This window comes from Hyperolius riggenbachi, chromosome 7, assembly GCF_040937935.1.
Source record: "Hyperolius riggenbachi isolate aHypRig1 chromosome 7, aHypRig1.pri, whole genome shotgun sequence".
NCBI classification, from domain to species: domain Eukaryota; kingdom Metazoa; phylum Chordata; class Amphibia; order Anura; family Hyperoliidae; genus Hyperolius; species Hyperolius riggenbachi.
This window is the reverse complement of record NC_090652.1, coordinates 278,984,052-279,005,615: the sequence shown is the minus strand read 5'-3', so window position 1 is coordinate 279,005,615 and position 21,564 is coordinate 278,984,052. Positions and strand designations below refer to the sequence as shown.

General features: G+C 45.0%; 1 protein-coding gene across 2 annotated transcripts in view; it reads left to right on the top strand.

The window, feature by feature from the left end:
- EPC2 (enhancer of polycomb homolog 2) overlaps window positions 1-21,111 on the top strand; it is a 104,599-nt gene extending 83,488 nt beyond the window's left edge. For both annotated transcript variants that reach the window (XM_068245851.1, XM_068245852.1), the window contains exons 10-14: window positions 1,487-1,815; window positions 8,979-9,115; window positions 11,759-11,921; window positions 15,216-15,549; window positions 20,842-21,111. In XM_068245851.1, the coding sequence (XP_068101952.1) occupies window positions 1,487-1,815; window positions 8,979-9,115; window positions 11,759-11,921; window positions 15,216-15,549; window positions 20,842-20,914 (1,036 nt within the window). In that variant the 3' untranslated portion in view covers window positions 20,915-21,111. The remainder of the gene's footprint in view (window positions 1-1,486; window positions 1,816-8,978; window positions 9,116-11,758; window positions 11,922-15,215; window positions 15,550-20,841) is intronic.
- The last annotated feature ends 453 nt before the right edge of the window (window positions 21,112-21,564 follow it).

Below are 21,564 nucleotides of genomic sequence, written 5' to 3'. Positions count from 1 at the left end.
GTTCAGAATCTATGGCTTAAAGAATTAGAGGCAGAGGATCAGCAGCACAGCCAGGCAATTTGCATTGTTTAAAAGGAAATAAATATGGCAGCCTCCATATCCCTCTCAGGTGTGCTTTATAAATGCCAGTTGTTTGACTTCAGAATGTTTTGAGTCACACAACTGGAAGAGGCATGTAGCTAGTAGTAGTCTGAGCATCAGCTCTATATCATTTCTTTCTTTATTTTTTTTAAGAATCCAAATCAGCCAGAAGAAAAGATTAATCTAAAGGAAAAAAAGTTGAAAATTGCCCTTTTGAAGAAGTAGTTCAGCACTGCCCTTTATTGCTCCCCACTGTTTCCAAAGGTAGTGGGGGTGTGGTCATCACCGCTATCCCACTCAGATCTTGTACTGAATAGCTGTTGCCTAGATCCAGCCATCCTATCAACCACAGACTGTGTGTTTCAGATGGCATTTGGCCTCTTGCACACTGCATGCGATTCCGATTTGCGTTTTCTTTTTTTTGTTACGTGATTTTACATGCGATTGCAGTTTTGAATCTGTACTGCATGCTACGTTTCTTCTGCATTTTTCTTTCTGTTTTGATATTGGATTTGCAGTGTGCTGGGAGCCTTACACAAATTTTATTGGGGAAAAAAAAGTTATCTAATAGCAGCAGAATAAAATGTACTTTGCTAATGTCTATTTTCAGTATCCTGACAGCTCATCGGTCAGCCGGACTCTTTCATCACTACATTAATCTTGTTATAGTAATCTCTGATAAAGTAAAAGCTATGGCTATAGTAAATTTAGTCCTCTGGGCCGACCATGCACTTGTATAAATATACAATGTATAACCAATTCTGATATAGTAAACATCTGTATTTAGTAAACTCTGTCCATGGTCCTGACCATTTGCCTGTATACAATGTATGACCAATTCTGATAAAGTGAACTTCTGATATAGCAAACTGCTTGGCCGCATCCCTTGAAGTTTACTATAGGGATATTTCACTGCACTTACAATCATTTGTGTTTGGTTTTGGTTTGTTTTTAGAACCGTGTTGTTTATCCACATTTTAATAGCCTGTACCCCTTTATTAATGGCTGTTGTGGCCAATTACCACTTACAATAAGTAACATCCTCTCAAGTACCCCTGGACTCCTATATTTGCTAGCAGTACTCCATAACTTCCGTAACTGCATAAATGCTTTTCAAATATCCCTTGATACTTTTAACTAATAATACTTATTCAAGAGTGTATGTAGCATATTTTTACTATAATGTACTGTGACAATGTCATGTATGCCCTGAGTGCAACTAAAGTATCCCATGGGGTTAGCTGCCATGTTTATAGAATCTTCGTATTAGAATTCCAGAGTTCACATATGTTACACATGCTGTAGAGAGGGTCACGTGTTGCCACTGCCCTTGTGGACTAATTCCTATATACATTTTTGCTTAATGATACGTGTGGTAATCTCTGTTTTGTTTCCTTGCTTCTAGGGTTATAATGGACCGACTATCCACACCCCACGACCCCCTGCTCAGGCAGCTGGACCCTGAACTGTTGTCTAGTTCCTCAAGCTCTTCCCACATTGCACACCCCCCTCCCGATAACTCACGGACCAATGCTTCCGATAGACATTGTGAAAACAGACTGTCTCTATCAGAGATCCTAAGCAATATTAGGTCGTGTCGACTGCAGTGTTTCCAGCCAAGGCGAATACCTTCTCCAGACAACGATAGCGAAGAATGTACCTCAAGGATATTAGGGCCGGCTGTGAGCATTAAACGAGCCACTTTACTGAACACCAGCAAGAACGGACTGACAGGTACAGCACTCTCCCTCATGTTTATCAGCGCCTGAGAAGCCCATAATATGAAATGGGGGGGCGCTTATGAGCGCAGGACACTGCACTTCCTTCATAATTGCATTTTTTTTTATTGGTTTAACACGGTTTATGTTTAATTTTGACTTTCAACCTAGAACAGGCCAGTGACAGGGTTGGGTCATGGAGGTCACACCTGTGGCCTGCTTTAGTGGTCCCCCCTCCAGCCACCAGTGAGCAGGAGATGAACACACAGGATCTACAAAGGATTGGGCAACATACAAAAGCTTGTCATCCTCTGTTATGATAGCTGTTATGGTTGGTCAGTCAGGCACAAATCATTCTGAGTTAATAATTGTATTTAAATATATGCAGCTCGACCAATTGTGAGGCAGCAGGTAAATAATCAATTCAGTTTAATTGCAGTATTGATGAAATACTGGAATGTTACCTCCACTGTGTTCAGTAAGATTTTTCTTTCTTTATGCTAGTAAACTAGTTACTAGGAGTGCTGAATAGGGATTGTCGATGAGATGCAAATAATTTCGAATTGCTGCAGGATTATGCAAATGTGGTATGCTAATTCCTGCAGCTTGGACATGAACCAATCAAATCCTGCTGTGGTAAAATTTGATTGGTCCATTTGCAGGCTTCATAAATTTGCATACAACATTTGCTGAGCCCTATCTGGGGGGGGGGGGGGGGCATGCTTCCCTGGCTGTATATTGTCATTCTATTTCTAATCTTTCCTGTGCAGCTCATTCAATAAACACTGCATATGGAGTACAAGCCTTTCAAGAGCAGGTTTGTACTTCCTGGTAAAGAATGGGAGTGACATTCTACAGTATCTTAAACTGGAAACAAATCCATACTTTAGGCCTAGCTCACATTAGAAATCTCTGAGCGCTTTTCTAAGCGCTTTTCCCTGTGCTTTCAGAGCGATTTGTGCTTTTGTTTGGCGCTTTTATTCACTTTTATTTTATTTTTTTTCCTGACGACCATCAGGAAGTGGATAGTTTCTGGGCAGTGTCTGCAACACGTCAACCAAATAACTGTGTGTGCTAGGGCTCAAAACGAGAGCAATTAAATCAGGAACAATCAGGAAGTGAAATTTTTGACCTGGAAAACAAATACAATGTATTTTTTTTTAAAAGTGCTTTTTTAAGCGCTTTGTGATTTCCCTATACTTTGTATTGAAGCACGAACGCTCAGGAAATAGTGCATGAGCCGCGTTTGCGTTTGGAAAGAAAGCTCATCGCTCATGTGAGAATACTTGCAATAAGAAACATTGCTCAAGCGCTTTTAAAAAAATAAATAAAAGCGCTCCTAGTGTGAACAAGCCCTTATAGTAGGTCTGTACAGTGAGGGAATCTTGTTGACATTTTAAAGAGAACCCGAGGCGGGGTTGTGACAATGCAATCCATGTACAGAGGCTGGGTCTGCCTATACAGCCCAGCCTCTGTTGCTATTTCAATCCCCCCTAAGTTCCCCTTGCGCTCTACAATCCCCCATAAATCATCAGCCGCGCTGTGCGGGCTGTGTTTACATTTGTACTGTCACACTGCGTGCTCCCCCGCCTCCTGCATAGCTCCGGTCCCTCCCGTGTCCCTTCCCTCCAATCAGCGGGGAGGGAAGGGACGCGGGCGGGGACCGGAGCTATGCAGGAGGCGGAGGGAGCGGCAGACTGACAGTACAGAGATAAACACAGCCCGCTGTGACACACTGCGTGTTGGCAGTGCGGCTGTGATTTATGGGGGATTGCAGAGCGCAGGGGGAACTTAGGGGGGATTGAAATAGCAACTGAGGCTGGGCTGTATAGGCAGACCCAGCCTCTGTACATGGATTGCATTGTCAGAACCCCACCTCGGGTTCTCTTTAAAGGGGAACTGAAGTAAGAGGTATACGGAGGCTGCCTTATTTCCTTTTAATCAGTACCAGTTGCCTGGCAGCCCCGCTGGTCCTTTCTCTGTAGTAGTATCTGAATAACACCAGAAACAAGCATGCAGCTAGTCTTGTCAGATCTGACTTTAAAGTCTGAAACACCTGATCTGCTGCATGCTTGTTCAGGGGCTATGGTTAATAGTATTAGAGGCAGAGAATCAGCAGGGCTGCCAGGCAACTGGTATTGATTAAAAGGAAATAAATATGGCAGCCTCCGTATACCTCTTACTTCAGTTCCCCTTTAAGCTCTGAGGAAAATTTTAATCTGATCTACTCATTGGAAGCAGGTAGCTGGGAAAGAAAAAAGGCCTTTTTTGATGTGAAAGCAGAAACTGATTGGTTGGGCATTTATAGAAATTGCCCAATCTTATCCTTGCAGAAAATGCACATCTGTGCTATCTTTAATGCTGTATACACACATGCAATTTTCCTGTGAGATTGTTTGATCAATTAATAATTTTCAGGAAGTCCGATTTGCTTTCGTTCAAGAAAGGGATCAATTTTGTGCTGAATTCAAAATCTGTCCCTTTCTTGATCTGAAGCAGATCGGATATGCTGGAAATTGATAGATCTGTGGATCTGGTAGATACATTGCATGGTGTGTGTACAGCATAAGTGTATTCTGTCCAGTGCAGACTTTCATTTCTCTTGGGGAGGAGAGTGGCAAGTTTGCTTAGGACCGCTGTTGTGAAAAAGTGTAAAATATTTGTAAACACATACGTACTGTATGATGCTTGGTACACACGGTGCGTTCCCGCACTCGATGTGCCGCTCTATTTCCGGCCGCTCTATTATTTCCGAGCATTTCAGAGCGCATTTCGATGATTGTTAGGTCGATTCACATGTAAAGTATGCCAAATCGACCTAACGATCCATCGAAACGCGAATCGGACATGTCGGAAATAATCGAGTGGCTGGGAATCGAGCGGCACATCGACTGCGGGAACGCACTGTGTGTATCCAGCATAAGACATGGCTTCCTCCCGGACTAAAATGCACTATAAACTACATTTTCCCTGTCTCACTGTAATTTATAGTTGGTAGTCTGTTTTGGACTAGTCTATAACAAAGTCTACGGAAGCAGGCGTACCACCAGGTGGTCATGGCCTCCGTGGACTCTGTTGCTGATAGGACACATGGCACTGTGGTTTAGGCAGTGGCACACCACAGGACCTTTTTTTTTTTACGTGCTTCCTCCCTCTCTTTGGATATTGCACTAGTCCAGTGATCTGCAAACTTGGCTCTCCAGGAACTACAAGTCCCACAATGCATTGCATGAGTCTGACAGCCACAGTCATGATTCATAAAGGCAAATGCATTGTGGGACTTTGAAGTTCTTTAACAGCTGGGAAGCCAAGTTTGCAGATCACCGCACTAGTCTATCTCATGGGGGATTCTCAATATTTCCTTTTTATTCTTTACAAAAGCACTCCCTGCAAAGGATCTACATAAAGATGCCAACCAGCCTCCTTACTCTTGCACACTCCCGTGAGAAGATGGATTAGTCCAAAACCTGTCAGGTTTTTACTACCTACAGCAAGTGACAAAGACCTAGGAATGCATATTACCCTGGCGCAAACGTACTTCTTGTGTGCGTATTTTACATTGTACAAGATTTCATGATAGTATACATGTATGGACAGTTTCCAGGGTATTGCTTCCCCACCTCTTCCACAAGTCAAGTTGCCACATTTTCAGAACTACAGTACATAATATTCAAGTACATATTTACAGACCTCAAAATGTTTGTGCCAGTTTCCCGTATTCTTCAGGTCAGGTCACTGGGGGTGTCCTTTTTATGATCTCCTCCAAAGTATTGTCTGCTGCTGTCTGTGAGGGGAGGGGCAGCCAACTCTGGCTCCTCCCTCTGCTGGGTTAAGCCTAGAGAAGAGGAGGGTGAAGGGGGTTCCTGTCCCATTTGGCATCAGAGAGCACAATACAGGATCTGTCTGCAGGATTACTCAGACTATAATTACATTGTCTTTTTTTAAAACAATTACATTCTTTTAATTACAATTACATGGAATTAAAGGTTAGTGGCTTTTAGATTGGGCATGCTGAAAGCGTAACAGCTTGAACAGCTCTGTGATTGGAGAAATATTTTAGAAGTTCCTTTTTCACAAGTGATATAGAAGTCTTTATTTCTGCCCCCTGTTAGAAAGCCCTAGTTGACACTCCCGGAATCTTCATAGTTTGAACAGGGGACTCTGCCATTAATTACACCATTTTTATTTTTTGTATTTGATGCAGCTATTCCAGACAAATTTCCTTTGGAAAAGTCAGTCGGGACTTAGAGATCTGTGCACAAAGCATGGAGCTGCCAGCAGTCGGTGTAGTTTCCCCAGCACAGAGCCGTCATCTGACTCCACCCACCTCCTTCCTCTGCTGCTCAGAAGTGAACTCTGTCATCTGCTATGCTGCAGAGCTCCGCAACACTCATTATGTAATACAGATATGAGCCTTCCTACAACCCCCCTGCCATGCCTGCAATGAGAACCGTTTCTAATATAGTTGCCTAATAAGATGCTAACAATTTTGAGTTGATGCAGATTAAATGTTAACTTACACAGCTTGGAATTGGCCCAGTCAGAATCTTCTTTTTATTTCATTTATTTATGTAAGTATTTATATAGTGCCGATATATTATTATGCAGCGCTGTACAGAGTATATTGTTTTGTCACTAGCTGTCCCTCAGGGGGGCTCATAATCTAGTCCCCACCATAGTCATATGTCTATGTATGTATTGTGTAGTGCATGTATCATAGCCTAGGGCTGATTTTAGGGGGAAGCCAATTAACTTATCTGTATGGTTTTTTGGGAGGGATATGGGAGGAAACCGGAGTGCCTGGAGGAAACCCACACTGACACGGGGAGAACATACAAACTCCTTGCAGATGTTGACCTGGCTGGGATTCTATCCGGGGACCCAGCACTGCAAGGCAAGAGCGCTAACCACTACATCACTGCTACTTTGACTGGTCCATTTGCATACAATCTGCATCAAGTCTAAATTATTAACATCCCACTCTCAGTAACAACTGCTGTTATTTAAAGTGTATCAGAGACGGCGATACTTAAATATGTAATACTTACCCGGGGCTTTCTCCAGCCCTATAAGCCTGTCTTAGGGTCCCTCCCCATCCTCCCACAGTCTGCCGTTCAGCCGCAATCATCCCTGGTAACCGGCTCAGTTGTGTCAGTGGGCAGAAAACCCAGACTGACGCAACTGAGCCAGTTACCGGGGCTTATTGCGGCTGAACGGCAGACCGCGGGAGGACGGCGAGAGATGTGCTTATGGGGCTGGAGGAAGCTCTGAGCAATTATCAAATCTTTAGGTATCTCCATCTCTGGTTTCCTGTAACACTCAGAGCAGGGAGGAATAGGAAGGTATAGACTTGTAAACTTTAGCTGAGGTGCTGCCCCAGAGTTAATTTCTTAGCAGCAGAGAGAAGAGGTGGGCGGGGTCAGGTCACTGCTCAGAGAAGGAAGTTCCTCTCAGACTTCCTCATGTGGGTGATCATTGGATAGGTTGAGGAGTTTGGATGGCAGACAGAAACATTGGCATAGGAAGACAGCTTTGCAAACTCAGCCAGCCAGGTAAGAAGAAAATAATGCAAAAAAGGGAAATTGATTATGTGCATTGCTAATTATGGGTAAAAAAACAAAAAAAAAACAACGCAGAACTTGAAGTTAGAGGCATATGGAGGCTGCCATATTTATGTCCTTTTAAGCAATACCAACCAGTTGCCTGGCAGTGCTGCTGATCTTTTTGGCTGCAGTAGTTTCTGAATCACACTTCTGAAACTAGAATGCAGCTAATCCATTCAAACTTCAGTCAGATACACCTGCTCTGCATGCTTGTTCAAGGTCTATGGCTATAAGTATTCGGGCTTATTTCCACTGGTAGCCATGGCTGTTTCTGATTTGCCTGTGGCTCCTATTCTGCTGCAGCACAGCCCGGATGGCTAAGCCATGCACAGCTATAGGGATATTGGCGCGGGCCTTAGAAATCTGCATCATGCCGTCCAGATTCACACTGAAGTGCTACCTGGACGGCAAGTCATGTTACAGATCGGCATAGTTTCCCCCTGTATCTCACACGCGGGGAAACACGGTAAATCTGTAGCTAGTGGTAACAGGCCCTTAGGGGATCATCTGGACAGCCAGGCTATGTGCATTGTTTAAAAGTAATTCAATATGTCAGCCTGCATATTCTTCTCATTTCAGGTGTCCTTTTATCTAGGGGTTTAAATAACAACCATCGTAAAAAATTATATCTTTTAAAATACATGTATACGCATACAAATTAGATGTAGTTTTGTCCCAGAGTGAAATGCGCCACAAATGACATTTTTCCTAAGTCTCAGTCACTTACACTAGGTACTAAAAATCTGACGTTTTGGATTAGTCCATCTCCTCATGGCGAATTCTCAGTATTTTCATAATTCTTTGCTAAAGCACTCCCTGTAAATGATCTGTACTGTACATAGATGTCAGCCAGTTTCTGTACCCATTTGCATACTATTGGCAATAGGACTGAGTAATTGCTATCCAGTAAGTGCTTTTGCAGAAAAAAAAAACTGAGAACCCCCATGAGGAGATGGAATAGTCCATCAGCTTTTACTACCTACTGTAAATAACAGTGACTTGGGGGGGAATATGCATTTTACTCAAGGACACATACATCTTACAGGTATGCATACACCTATATTTTACGTTTTACGCCGTAGTGGCCCGTTAAGCCATCCCATCAATGATTGATTGGTGCCTGATTATGCAAATGATCATCTGTCCCCTGATAAATTAGGGGGGGGGGGGTGTAGCGATTGCTACATCTCTCAAATACTGATTACATTTCTGCTCTACTTGTCAGCTTTGTGCTGCTTATTACAGTTCAAATCTGGCTGTTGATGCCTATTGGACGGCACTTTTCTGTACATTGTATGTCTCCTATTGATTGGTCAAATGATGATGGAAACAGATCATTGTGTCTAGCTTTACAAACGTCAAGAGCCCAGATTCATGCAGGTTGTTTGATGTTTTATCTTGAGTATACTGGGCTGCAGACTCTTGTTATGGGCACAGTATGCAGCCTTGCTGAAGCCCCATTACAGATTATGGACCCGTTACCCCATAGAGGGTATGAACCATTCTGTGCTCCATCATTTAGCCATGTGCTGTTGTCTGTACCCCTCGGTCACACGTCTCTCCATCCCCCCTGCAGTCACAGGAGGCATCACTGAGGAACAATTCCAGACTCATCAGCAGCAGTTGGTGCAAATGCAGAGACAGCAGTTGGCTCAGCTACAGCAGAAGCAGCAGTCCCAGCAGACGTCGCAACAGACACATCCTAAAGCACAGGTACGTGCCAGAGACCTTGCTGGTCTGATAACCGTGTGGATGATAGTAAGGTAGAGTAGAGGCAGCATTCAAGAGCTACTGTCTATTACAGCTCTGTTTCTGCTGAAAGCTAAACTCAAGGTAAGCTGGTGAATCCAGAACAGAAATGCAGGATGTGTGATCTGTCTTAGCAGCTCAGTGGTTTGTAATTGTCGAGCCATTCAGGATTCGGGAAATATTGCCCCCTTAAAATAAGTCAATTGAGAGTGATGGAAAGTTCGGATCTATTTTTCAGAAAAATGTAATGATGTAAGATTTCTTGATTTATAGCCCCAAGGCGGTTTTTTTTCCTCCGTTTTTTTGATTTAAAGGGAGAGATTTTCTCCAGACGGTCTTAGTAACTGTACTAATTTGCACATTTTTCTCTCCAATATACTCCAAGACCGCTATTTGTCATACAGTTTTCGCTGATTGTACACTATAATTACATTATCATAATCTGGGGCTCTTGTTACCCCACCAGTTACTGTAGTAAGAGATGAGAAATGTATGCACTCAGTCTTGAAGCATATAGGGGCTGCCATCTTTATTCCCTGTAAACAATGCCAGTTGCCTGGCTGTCATGCTGGGCTTTTGGCTTTAGCTGTATTTGAGTCACACGCCTGCAACAAGCATGCAGCCAGTGGAGTCCACCGCATCTTATCTGGAGCTCTTTCTGGGCCATTGACTGAGGCAGAGCACCTGCCAGGCAACTGGCAGCCTGTGCATTCCTCATGTCTGATTCCCTTTTGTCAGTAAGGGCCAGTGCACACCAAAAAGCTCTAGCGTAAAAGCAAATGGTTGTTTTTTTTTAAGGCGATTCTAGGCATGAGTCTAGCAATTTTCTAATCATGCCTGATGATTTTTGGAGCGTTTTGGTGTAGCGTTTATTTTTTGTTACAGTAGGGCTGTAACTGAGCAGCTTCTGTAACAAAAACGCTTGGAGAACGCTCTGATCTTGCGCTTTTCAGAGCCATTTTCCACTTTCCTATACTTAACATAGAGGCTGAATCACCTCAGAAATCAGCTAAAATGCTGCAGGACCCACATTTGCGTTTGGGAGAAAATCACATCGCTCTGGTATGCTCCATCCTATTCTAATACATTAGCCGATCGCTTTTTGAAGCGCAAACGTTTTAAAAAGCGCTCTTGGTGTACACCAGCCCTAATACTGGCTTGTAATAGCAATTACAAATATAGCACTCTGTCCATTCTACCATAGCACCTTCTGCTGGTCGTCTGTGGCATTGCACCCAAGCTTGGGTTATTTGAGACCAGTGAGTTTCCCTTGTCATGAGGTCTGTTTATCAATTCCTTAACCACTTTACCCCCGCCCATACGAAGTTCACCGTCCCTTTTTCCATCCTTTAACCCCCAGGGACAGAGAAATCCGTACTTTCCGCGCTCCCGCCGCTGCCCGCGCTCCCGCTCGCTCTAGCGCGCACTCCCGCCGGTAAACGCCGCCCGCCGCTCGCCCGGAGATCAATGAACGGGAAAATCCATTCCCGTTCGTTGATCTAGGCCCCGCAATGATACGCTGCTTCTCCGCTGAGCAGCGCGATCATTGTGAAAAAAAAAAAAACCTCTCAGCCTCCTAGTACTTCCTGCAAGGGTCCGGAAGGACGCTTGCAGGTTGTATTAAACAAAAAGTTACTTTTGCCATCTTGTGGCCAAATAGTAAAACTACACCCTAAACATTTTTTACATACAAATAAATTAGTGTTACACAAAAAATTAACTCCTTACCTCCCACACATTAAAAAAAAATAAAAAAATTTACAATTAAAAAAAATACATAAATAGTTACCTTAGGGACTGAACTTTTTTAAATATTTATGTCAAAAGGGTATAACACTGTTACTTTATAAACTATGGGCTTGTAATTAGGGATGGACGCAAAACTGAAAAAAATGCACCTTTTATTTCCAAATAAAATATTGGCGCCAAACATTGTGATAGGGACATAATCTAAACGGTTTTATAACCGGGACAAATAGGCAAATACATTTAATGGGTTTTAATTATAGTTTTTAAATAATGCATGCTACTGTAAAGGCCGAAAACTGAAAAAAAAATTTCCCACACTTTTTCCTATTAAAACACATCTAGAATAAAATAATTCTTGGCATAATGTCCCACCTAAAGAAAGCCTAATTGGTGGCGGAAAAAACAAGATATAGTTCATTTCATTGCGATAAGTAATGATAAAGTTATAGACAAATGAATGGAAGGAGCGCTGAAAGGTGAAAATTGCTCTGGTGGTCAAGGGGTAAAACCCCTCAGTTGGGAAGTGGTTAATAAACAAAATGTACTTGCGTATCCCTTAATTGCACACCTTTACCTGTGTTTTTTCGCTGGAGACTGTTCTAAAACAATGCATGTGCTCTACTGCAATAACCTCCTGGTGCTGCTGCCAATTACTATTGAAGTAATTGCTGGATATGAGATATTACAACTGTAGACAGTACTCCAGAGCGTTGAGGATTGCCAAATACTCCCCACACCCAGACCACAGCTTCTTCAATCGACTCCCATCAGGCTGATGGGCTGTCATAGGACCTTTCACTTTTTTTGTGTGTATACTAAAGTGGAGTTGTCTTTTAACAGTGTATTTTCTTTTTCTAGGGCTCTGTAAATTCTGACTGCATGTCCAAGACACTGGACTCAGCTAGTGCCCAGTTTGCTGCATCTGCAGTGGTCCATTCACCCGCACCAGGCCGCAGCGAAGCAACCAAGGATCAGAGTACGGGCCACAGCAACCTGAACGGAGTTGTACAACCTTCAGGAGGTGAGTGTTCATTCACACCAACCTGTTCAGTTAACCTCCTTAGCGGTATGTGCGACACTCTGTTGGGCATGCCGCTCGCTTGCCCCAGGAGTCTCCCAATATAATTTTAACAGATTGTGTGCTTGTAAAACCTTTAGCTAGCACTAGACTAGCTAGTACATGTGGCCGGCATCCCCCCGACTGCTGCTGATCCCCTGCTAAAACATTACCCAGCCTGGATTTAGTGATCAGTGCAGCCTCCCGGCACATCTCCGGTCCTCTCTATGGGGAGGATCGGTTCTGCGCATGACGTCTGTGACGTCATGTACGATCCTCCCCATAGAGAAGAGCGGAGCTGTCTGGGGAGGCTGCACTGATCGCTGAATTCAGGCTGGGTAATGTGTTAGCGGGGGGGATGCCGGCCACATGTACTAGCTAGGCTAGTGCCAGCTAAAGGTTTTACAAATGTGCGATCTGTTGAAATTATACTGGGGGACTCAGAGGCTGCAAAACCTCCTGAGCGGCGGAACGTTCAGGAGGTTAAAGCAGGACTTAAAGTGAACCTAAAGTGTAAAAAAAAAAAATGCCCATCCACTTACTTGGGGCTTCTTCCAGCCTCCTGAAGTCCTCCTGCTTCCTTGTTGTGACTCCACCCTCAGCCATTCCTGAACTATCCCCCTGAGGAGTTGGCTTGCATGCACAGCCTCTATCGCTTTCTGAGGCCTGGAGGGTTCTGCGGAGTAGCAATTTTTGATTACTGTGTGCAAAGCTCCCAGCTACAGGAGCGTGTTGGAGGATATGTTCAGAGGGACCCTGCATGGAAATGGTGGGCGCCAGGAGGATCCAGAGAGCCTCTGGATTATACAGAGGCTTCCTTCTACTGAGGTATCTATATTTTCTGATCAGTAAAAGATCACTTTAAGGATCCACTTGCCTGGAGGAGAGTCTTGGGGCCGAGTAGGCGTGACCAGAACGAGTGAAGGGAAGGGATCTCTTAGCTTAACCTGCTGGGCGGTCTGGACGAGCTCAGCTCGTCCAGTACCGCCGGAGCCTGCCGCTCAGGCCCTGCTGGGCCGATTTGGCTCATATAAAAAGCAGCACACGCAGCCGGCACTTTGCCAGCCGCGTGTGCTGCCTGAACACCGCTGCAGCGCGGCGATCCGCCGCATGCAGCGGCGAAAGAGGGTCCCCCCAGCCGCCTGAGCCCAGCGTAGCTGGAACAAAAAGTTCCGGCCAGCGCTAAGGGCTGGATCGGAGGCGGCTGACGTCAGGACGTCGGCTGACGTCCATGACGTCACTCCGCTCGTCGCCATGGCGACGAGGTAAGCGAAACACGGAAGGCCGCTCATTGCGGCCTTCCGTGTTACTTCTGGCCGCCGGAGGCGATCGGAAGAACGCCTCCGGAGCGCCCTCTAGTGGGCTTTCATGCAGCCAACTTTCAGTTGGCTGCATGAAATAGTTTTGTTTTTTTTTATTAAAAAAAAACCCTCCCGCAGCCTCCCTGGCGATCTTAATAGAACGCCAGGCAGGTTAAGAGTACATTTGCTTTCAGATATCTGAGCGTGGATTGGTGCTACTAACAGAAGCCCATCTGTAGTATGCAGTGCAGACCTTTGTGTGAAGGAAATGGACTTCCCTCCATCCTAAAATGTAATATATATATATTTATTTATTTTTATTTCGTGTTTTTAAAAAAATGTATTTATATTGTACGCAGGCTTGCGAACAGCTTGCAAGACCACAACTTGAAAGCGGTCTGCAAAAAATGCTTACAATATAAAGAAACGCTTGGTTGGATCTCTGTAGCATCACAAATGTGGCTGAATCTCCATAGATTAATGAGAAACCACCTCCATAACTTGTGCATTGTTGCTTCTTGCCACAGTCCAGCTGCATACAGTACACCCGCCCAGCTTGTGTTACTTTAAAGGACAACGGAAGTGAGAATATGGAGGCCGCCTTATTTATTTCCTCTTAAAAATACCAGTTGCCTGGCAGCCCTGCTGATGTATTTGGCAGCAGTAGAAACAAGCATGCAGCTAATCCTCTCGGATCTGACTATGTCAGAAACACCTGATCTGCTGCATGCTTGTTCTGGGTCTATGGCTAACAGTATTAGAGGCAGAGGATGAGCAGGACTGCCAGGCAACTGGTATTGCTTAAAAGGAAATAAAAATGGCAGTCTCCATATTCCTCTCACTCTTTAACCATTTAAACCAAATGGCCGATCTGGCATATCCTTGTGCAAAATGAGATCCTCCAGGAAGATTCGCTGCCTGACAGAAAAGAGCCTAAACATTCCATCTCTGCAGACAGATAACTGTATTTAGTTGTAAAGGGAACCTGAAGTGAGAGGTATATGGAGGCTGCCATATTTATAACCTTTTAAACAAAACCAGTTGCCTGGCAGTCCTACTGATCTCTTTGGCTGCAGTGGTGTCTAAATCACACACCTGACACAAGCCTATGCGGGTAATCTAGTCAGACTTCATTCAGAAACCTCTGATCTGCATGCTTGTTTCAGGGCTATGGCTAAAAGTGAATCAGCAGAACAGCTAGGCTTTCTGCATTGACTAAAAAGAAATGAATATGGCATCCTCCATATCCCCCTCACTTCAGGTGTCCTTTAAAGCGGTATTGTCACCATAAAAATCAAATTTCAACAGCAACTGGTCTGAGTGTATTAAGTGATAAAGATGCTAATCCTGCATTCAAAACTTGCAAAACTTTTTCTGCTGTTATGGTTTGGAGTTATCACATACTTTAGGAGCACTGGCCCTAGTGCCAAACAGTGCCAAAGAGTTGAATGCTGGGAGTTCTTTTTATCCATACTATATTCCTCCTCTTCCATTTATTTCCCTGCCTAGCTGCTTATCTGAAACACCCTCTTCTCACTTGTGTTTACAAGCAAGGTTGAGATGACTCAGTGATAGGTGGATAAGACAGTGCAGTTCCTAGTATACATCTCAGTGGGAGTGTCTGAAGACTCTGGAAGGAGGGCAGCTAATGAATACACAATGAGCAAGAAAAGGGAGGGGGAACAAGAGTCAGGGAGGATATGATGTCAGCATTAGCTTGGCAAGATGGCTACTGCCTAGAATAGGATTTTTTGCTTTTACTTTATAAAATTCACAGGAATTATTACGTGGATAGCACAATACATCTGTTATGTAAGTAGAAGTAGTATTTATCTACTTATATATGTGTATTTCCAATGATTAGAATAAAATATTTGTGTTTGTGTGTAGCCAATGTAAGCACTCTGCATTCCTGTCTATCTCAGAGATGTGAAACCTTTGTGTGTTTTCTCCCCAGTTAACACGAAAACGCTGTACTCTACCAACGTGGCGCTGTCCTCCGGCCCCGGCATCTCCACCGTTCAGCTTGTACGGACAGTCGGACACCCAACCACTAACCACTTAATCCCAACCTTGTGCACAAGTACACCCCAGACCCTTCCTATGAGCAATTCCTGCCTACCGAACACAGTTCACCTCAACAACGTCAGTGTTGTGTCACCTGTCAATGTGCATATCAATACACGGACTTCTGCTCCATCTCCCACAGCCTTAAAACTCGCCACAGTCGCTGCTAGCATGGACAGAGTGCCAAAGGTGACTCCAAGCAGTGCCATCAGCAGCATAGCCAGGTGAGAACACACTATTACACCTGTTATTAGAGTTCTATGCCTTTCTGTGTATGTTCTGGGGGTAGATTGTAAGCTCCACATTAAAGTGAGCTCTTTGCACAGGTCACATGGAAAATATAACAGAAATGCACCCTGAATGTATTTAAAGAGTTTAGCCTGTTTAATTCCCCCTCATTTGTGTCTAATCACTAGTTGTAATTTGACCCCCCCCCCCTTTGTCACATGACTACCTAAGGCAGATAAGCTCATTTGAAAGCACAGGCTGTAAAAAATATTTGCTTCCATGAATCAAGAAGTAGAAACTGTGCAGATTTATTTTAGGATTTGTATCCGCTGTAACAAAGAAATGTTTTTTTGTTTAAATATTATGCTGTTCTGGTTAAGTGCTCGTTCAGACTATGCACCCTGCCGTGCGCATTTTGGCAGCGCGCATAGTGTGCGATGCGCAAGAACGGTAGAAGAGCATAGACAGCCCTTCTAGCGTTCCCATCATACGCGCTGCGCAGCAGTACGATGCGCTATCGCATGCTGCATGCATTTTCGGGACTCGCAGGGCACAAGTAGTGCAGTGAATGTGATCTGCAGCGCATAGTAGCGCGGATGGCGTGCGATCGTACGCGTTGCGTTCCGATTGCACAGCCATCTACGCTGAATGATCTGAACGAGGCCTTTAGAGCAGAGAGGAGATTTGAGTTCAGATCCACTTTAAGACACTATCTGACGTGTTTTAAGTATTCCACAGTTTTATTTTATATCTAAATATGTACAAAGAATGTTGAATGTTATAAGGTCTCTTATCAGTGGCAACCTATTAAGTGTCCCAGAGTTAGAAAAAGGTCAGTAGTTCATGTATTTTATCTCTCCCTGAACTCAGGCGTATTCTGCCAGGAAAACTTTTTATAGCTGTAATTTGCTTATCAGTGATGCTTACTATATTCCTGACAAGGTACTGACAAGACAGAAGCTGTCACTACCATGCCTAGAAATTAACTATTTAAGGAAGCAAAATAAAGCAATTAAAACAGCCTGGTTATTATGTTTTGTACTGTAGATACAAGTTTATCTCATCATGTCACATATCGCCTCGGGTACACTTTCATGGGTTGTTTTGGCTCCCAGTGTTGAATCCAGCCATAGAAGACATGCTATAAAGGAAAAAAAAGTGGCATTTTATTGCCACCACTACAACAGAGGCACTTGCATTAACCTATTCGGGACCGGCTGCCTAACTTGCGTTTGGGGGAGTCAGGCAGCCAGATGTCACCCCTTTTGCCAGAAGCCTTTACTCACCTCCCAGGCTCCAGTGATGAGCCGCAGTATCCCCCTCCACTCTCGCCAGCATCCCCGCTCGTACTGCCTCTCAGTTTCGGGTCGCGGCTTGATGACGTCATCAAGCTGGGACCCGGCACTGACGTCAGAACGAGCGCAGATGCCGGCCAGAGCGGAGGGGGGAGTGCCGATCGTCGGGGGAACGGCAGGAAGGCGTGTGATCGCTCCCTCCTCACTCCCCCGCGGCTGTTGCAGTGGTCACTAAAATCCACCGGTGATCAGAAGTCATACGCGATGGCTTCTGATCACTGAGGGGAGATGTCAGCTGTCTTATGACAGCTTAATCTCCTCTCTCTGGTGCGCATGATCGCGTTGGGAGCGGAAACGGCAGGTGGTGTAGATCCTACGCGGCATCAGGCTAGAACAGCAACTAGTGCGGCCAAGGATCTAATAGAGGCGATCCCCAAAAGGTTAAAGGGGAGGTCACTTCACAGCTGATTACTCCGCCTAGATTACTTCCGCTCGGCTGCAGGGTGTTCCAGCTCCAAATATAAGTGAATGGGAGCCAGAACCAGAGAATTGGAAAATATTCCCTTTAATCTCTATATATAATTGGCAAGTGTGTTTGCGTCTTTTTTTTTTTTTTTTTTGTCCCTGTGTCAGTGCTTTTTAGCACTGCGCATGTGCAGGGACAAGACGCAGAGACACTGCCGACGGTGCCGAAAGCCAGAGGACGAGACCAGAAGGGCACGGCGGGCGTCACGGGGGCGCGGCTGTGTGTGTGTGCGCGCGCGGCGGGGCTTCGTATGCACACATGCGCGCGGCGAAGTAATGATAAACCTAGCCCGTTTTTTTAAACGGGCTAAGGTGACTAGTGTTCAAATACACTTGGGATAGTGTACAGGGAGTCCCAACGTTGCAAACCTCTGAGGCACAGAAGGCGCAAAAGGAGGCACTGTAATAAGTAAATGCACCTGTTCTATATACAAATTCAACTTAAAGAGGAACTCCAGTGAAAATGTAATAAAAAAGTGCTTCATTTTTACAATAATTATGTATAAATGATTTAGTCAGTGTTTGCCAATTGTTAAATCTCCCTGATTTACATTCTGACATTTATCACTTGGTGACATTTTTACTGCTGGCAGGTGATGTCAGTGGAAGGAGATGCTGCTTGCTTTTTTTTAGTTTAGTTTCCGGCGCCTGCGCAGTAGAGCGGACCCGACTGAGATCTGGTATTTCTGTGTAGTTCGGAGCCGAGTGCAGCCACAGCGCCCCCACTGGAGCCTGCAAAGGTAAATATTGAACTGACAGTCGGGTCTGTCGCCCGGCTGTTCGGAGGGCTGCAGCGAGACCCCCGTGGGACAGAGGACGGCGTGGGAAGCCTCATTAGGATCCGGAGGCTTCCCCCACCCGAGGTAAGTACCCCCCAGGGGATCTTTTTGATGTTACAGAGTCTCTTTAAAGAGAATCTGTAAGGAATAAAATACCCCTATGGGGTACTCTCCTTGGGAGGGGGAAGCCTCCTAATCTTAAAGAGGCTTCCCCTGTCCTCTTCTGCTACCCCGATCCAGCATTGGCTCCCCTGGAAAAACTTCCGACAAGCTTGTCAGCTGATGCGCTACCGCAGTATCTCCCGTAGCACTTGGGGGATATCGCCCGCAGTACCTTTGCAATCCAGGGCAGGCACAGTACCGGTTCTCCCCCTCGGGCTACAGTGGAAATGGCCAAGCCCGATCACGTGCGCTCAACCGCGCAGGACAGAGAGATGCCTGTGCAGTAGAGTGGACCTGAAGGGTCTCCACTATTTCCGCCAGAGCCTGGGGGGGTGGGGGGGTGGTACTGTGCCTGCGCTGGATAGTAAGGGAAAATAGCGCCATCTGCTGCTGTCTGGGGGTCCCAGAGCTGGATCTGTGCTGCACCACAGAAAAAAGGTGGAAGCCCCCCACAGCCCCTCCCTTTTTTTTCTTTATTTCCCTTACAGGTTCTTTTTAAGGTGAACCTTAAGTGAAATTTTGAAGGAAAGTTGCACTTGTCTTAGTAGTACAAAGTACCTACCAAGCTCATAGTGAACTAGAGCTTTTAGGAGTGTGTAAGGGACTACAATGGACCTAAAAGCCCTCTAAAGAAAAGGAAGCTTTTGTTTTCCATGCATTTTAGTAAAAGCGGAATATAACCCTGCATTTCAACTTTGCTCTAAAACATTATTTTTACAGCATATTATATGCAAAAAGCATTTTTTTTACTAGACCAGCATTGGAAGGGTTAAACACGGAGGTTTAAAGTTCCGTGGAGAGATATGCAGAAGTTCAGATAGATACATTCTATTTAGTCAAATGTATCTATTGAGAAATGTTACACACTCTTTGGCTGTCCTCCAGCTCCTTCTCAGTGAGAGAGAGTGAGTCACATTCAACACTTTAGATACATTTATGTAAACAAAATGTATCTATGTCCGCTTCTGATGAGTCTGCAGAAATCTCCAGGAATTTTAACCTACTGAGCGTTCTGGACGAGCTGAGCTCGTCCAGAGACGCTGGAGGGTGCCGCTCAGGCCCTGCTGGGCCGATTTAAACGAAATAAAAAGGAGCACACGCAGCCGGCACTTTGCCAGCCGCGTGTGCTACCTGATCGCCGCCGCAACGCGGCGATGCGCCGCGTGCAGCGGCGAAAGATGGTCCCCCCAGCCGCCCGAGCCCAGCTCAGCCGGACCAAACAGTTCCGGCCAGCGCTAAGGGCTGGATCGGAGGCGGCTGACGTCAGGACGTCGGCTGACGTCCATGACGTCACTCTGCTCAAGCAAAACAAGAAGGGCCGCTCATCACCGCTCAAACGTCCGGTCGCCAGCCTAGCGATCTTAATAGAACGCCAGGCAGGTTAAAGCTCTGTGTAACCCTTCCAATGCTGGTCTAGTAAAAAAAAAATGCTGGTTGCATATAATATGCTGTAAATAATGTTTTAGAGCAAAGTTGAAATGCAGGGTTATATTCCGCTTTAAAACAGAAAGTATTTGCAATAATTCTAGTTGGAGTGAGCATATGATGTCTCCCACAATGCATCACTGCTGAATATGCAGATTATCCATGGTTGTCCCTGTAAAATAGCCACACCACCAGGGCCGCTGGAATGCAATGATGTGTCAGCTTGTGAATTGTACCAATAATCCAACATGCATACACACTGTTTCAGCTTGATTGATCCTCTTCAGTGCATGGCATGGGTTAATGTGGCTCTATTGGGTAGGACTTGAAAGGCCCGGCGTTAGAGTACCCAGCAAGCTCATAGTGAACCAGAACTTCTAGGAGTGTGTAAGGGGCTACAATGGACCTAAAAGCCCTCTTACTAAAATCCATGGAAAACAAAAGTTTGCTTTCTTAAAACAAAGTATTTGCGATAATTATTGCAAACTTTTGTTTGTCTTAGTAGAGGGAAGCCTCTCTATAGTCCAGAGCCTTCTCCAATCATTCTTGATCTCACAGATCCAGCGCTGGGACCATGTAAGCAAATTCGACAAGAGCGTTCTTCCTCTGCGCACGAGCAGCCTCATGCTACTGCACTGCAGACAGGTCTTGCACGGCTACACTAGCACACAGATGGGGACATTGCCAGGAATTAGAAGAGGGTCCAGGATGACATGAGAAGCCTCCAGATTGTCCAGAGGCTCGTTTTGCAGGTATCTAGTGGGACGGTGCAGTCTGCATTTCCCCAGGTCCTGGGCTGTGCTGGAGGTTTAGGGGGAGGAGACACCTCACTGCTGCAGATTAATGTATTTTGCTTACTTCCGTACTGCTTTAGGGTTGTGTGAATTAAAAGCTGAAATGTGATGTTTTGTTTCTCTTTAAAAAAAATTGCTTGGCTGATCAGTGCACTTCTCTCCTCCTGCTTTGATGCTCGCCGAAGCAGAAGGAGGGAGTGAAATTGCTCATCTCTGTCAGAGCAACACAACAGGTTGTCTGGCCGGGAGTGTTCTAGAGATATCACCATGGTAACTAACATCCATCTTTTTTCCCTTCCACTTTCCAGAGAGAATCATGAGCCAGAAAGGTTGGGCTTGAATGGAATCGCAGACACGACAGTAGCCATGGAGGTGACATAACTTCAAAGCACGGACTCTGCCTGGCGCTTCAGGCGTTACCTTTTTTTTTCCACCCTGAAAAATGCAAAGCGCAGAGCTCTGCGGATCAGAGCGCGCTCACATGGACCTAACCACGGACTGTAGGCGTATGGGACACCCTCCCATTCCACTCTGTGTACATTTTGTAAAATTGGATAAAATCACTACCTTGTAAAATAGTTTATTTGTATCATCCATATTATTTCTGTTACTTGAATAGTTGATATTCATCATCATGCTTTTGCACTTGAATTTGCAACTGAATGGATATAAAAAAAAAACAAAACAAAGAAAAACAAATCTTTAAATGGGATCATGAGCATGAAATGGGGTCCTTCATCACTTGTTTTAACTATTTATTTTTGCCATGTTTACATTTTGTATCTTGTACAAATAAATCCGACTTTGTGTCTGAAGCAAAAAGTTCAAGTGGGCCAATTTCCTGTATGCAGAAGTGCAGCCATGTTGTTGGTTGGGTAAGGAAGTCATGCGCTGGTGATGTCACCACTCCCAAGTGAACGGATTGGCTACTTGCTGACTCAGCCCACAAGATGGCCACTTATTCACTGTGTATAGCTAACCGGCCCAGCTTAAACCTTCATGAGAGCTAGGAAGTAAAACTTGTTTTGGTT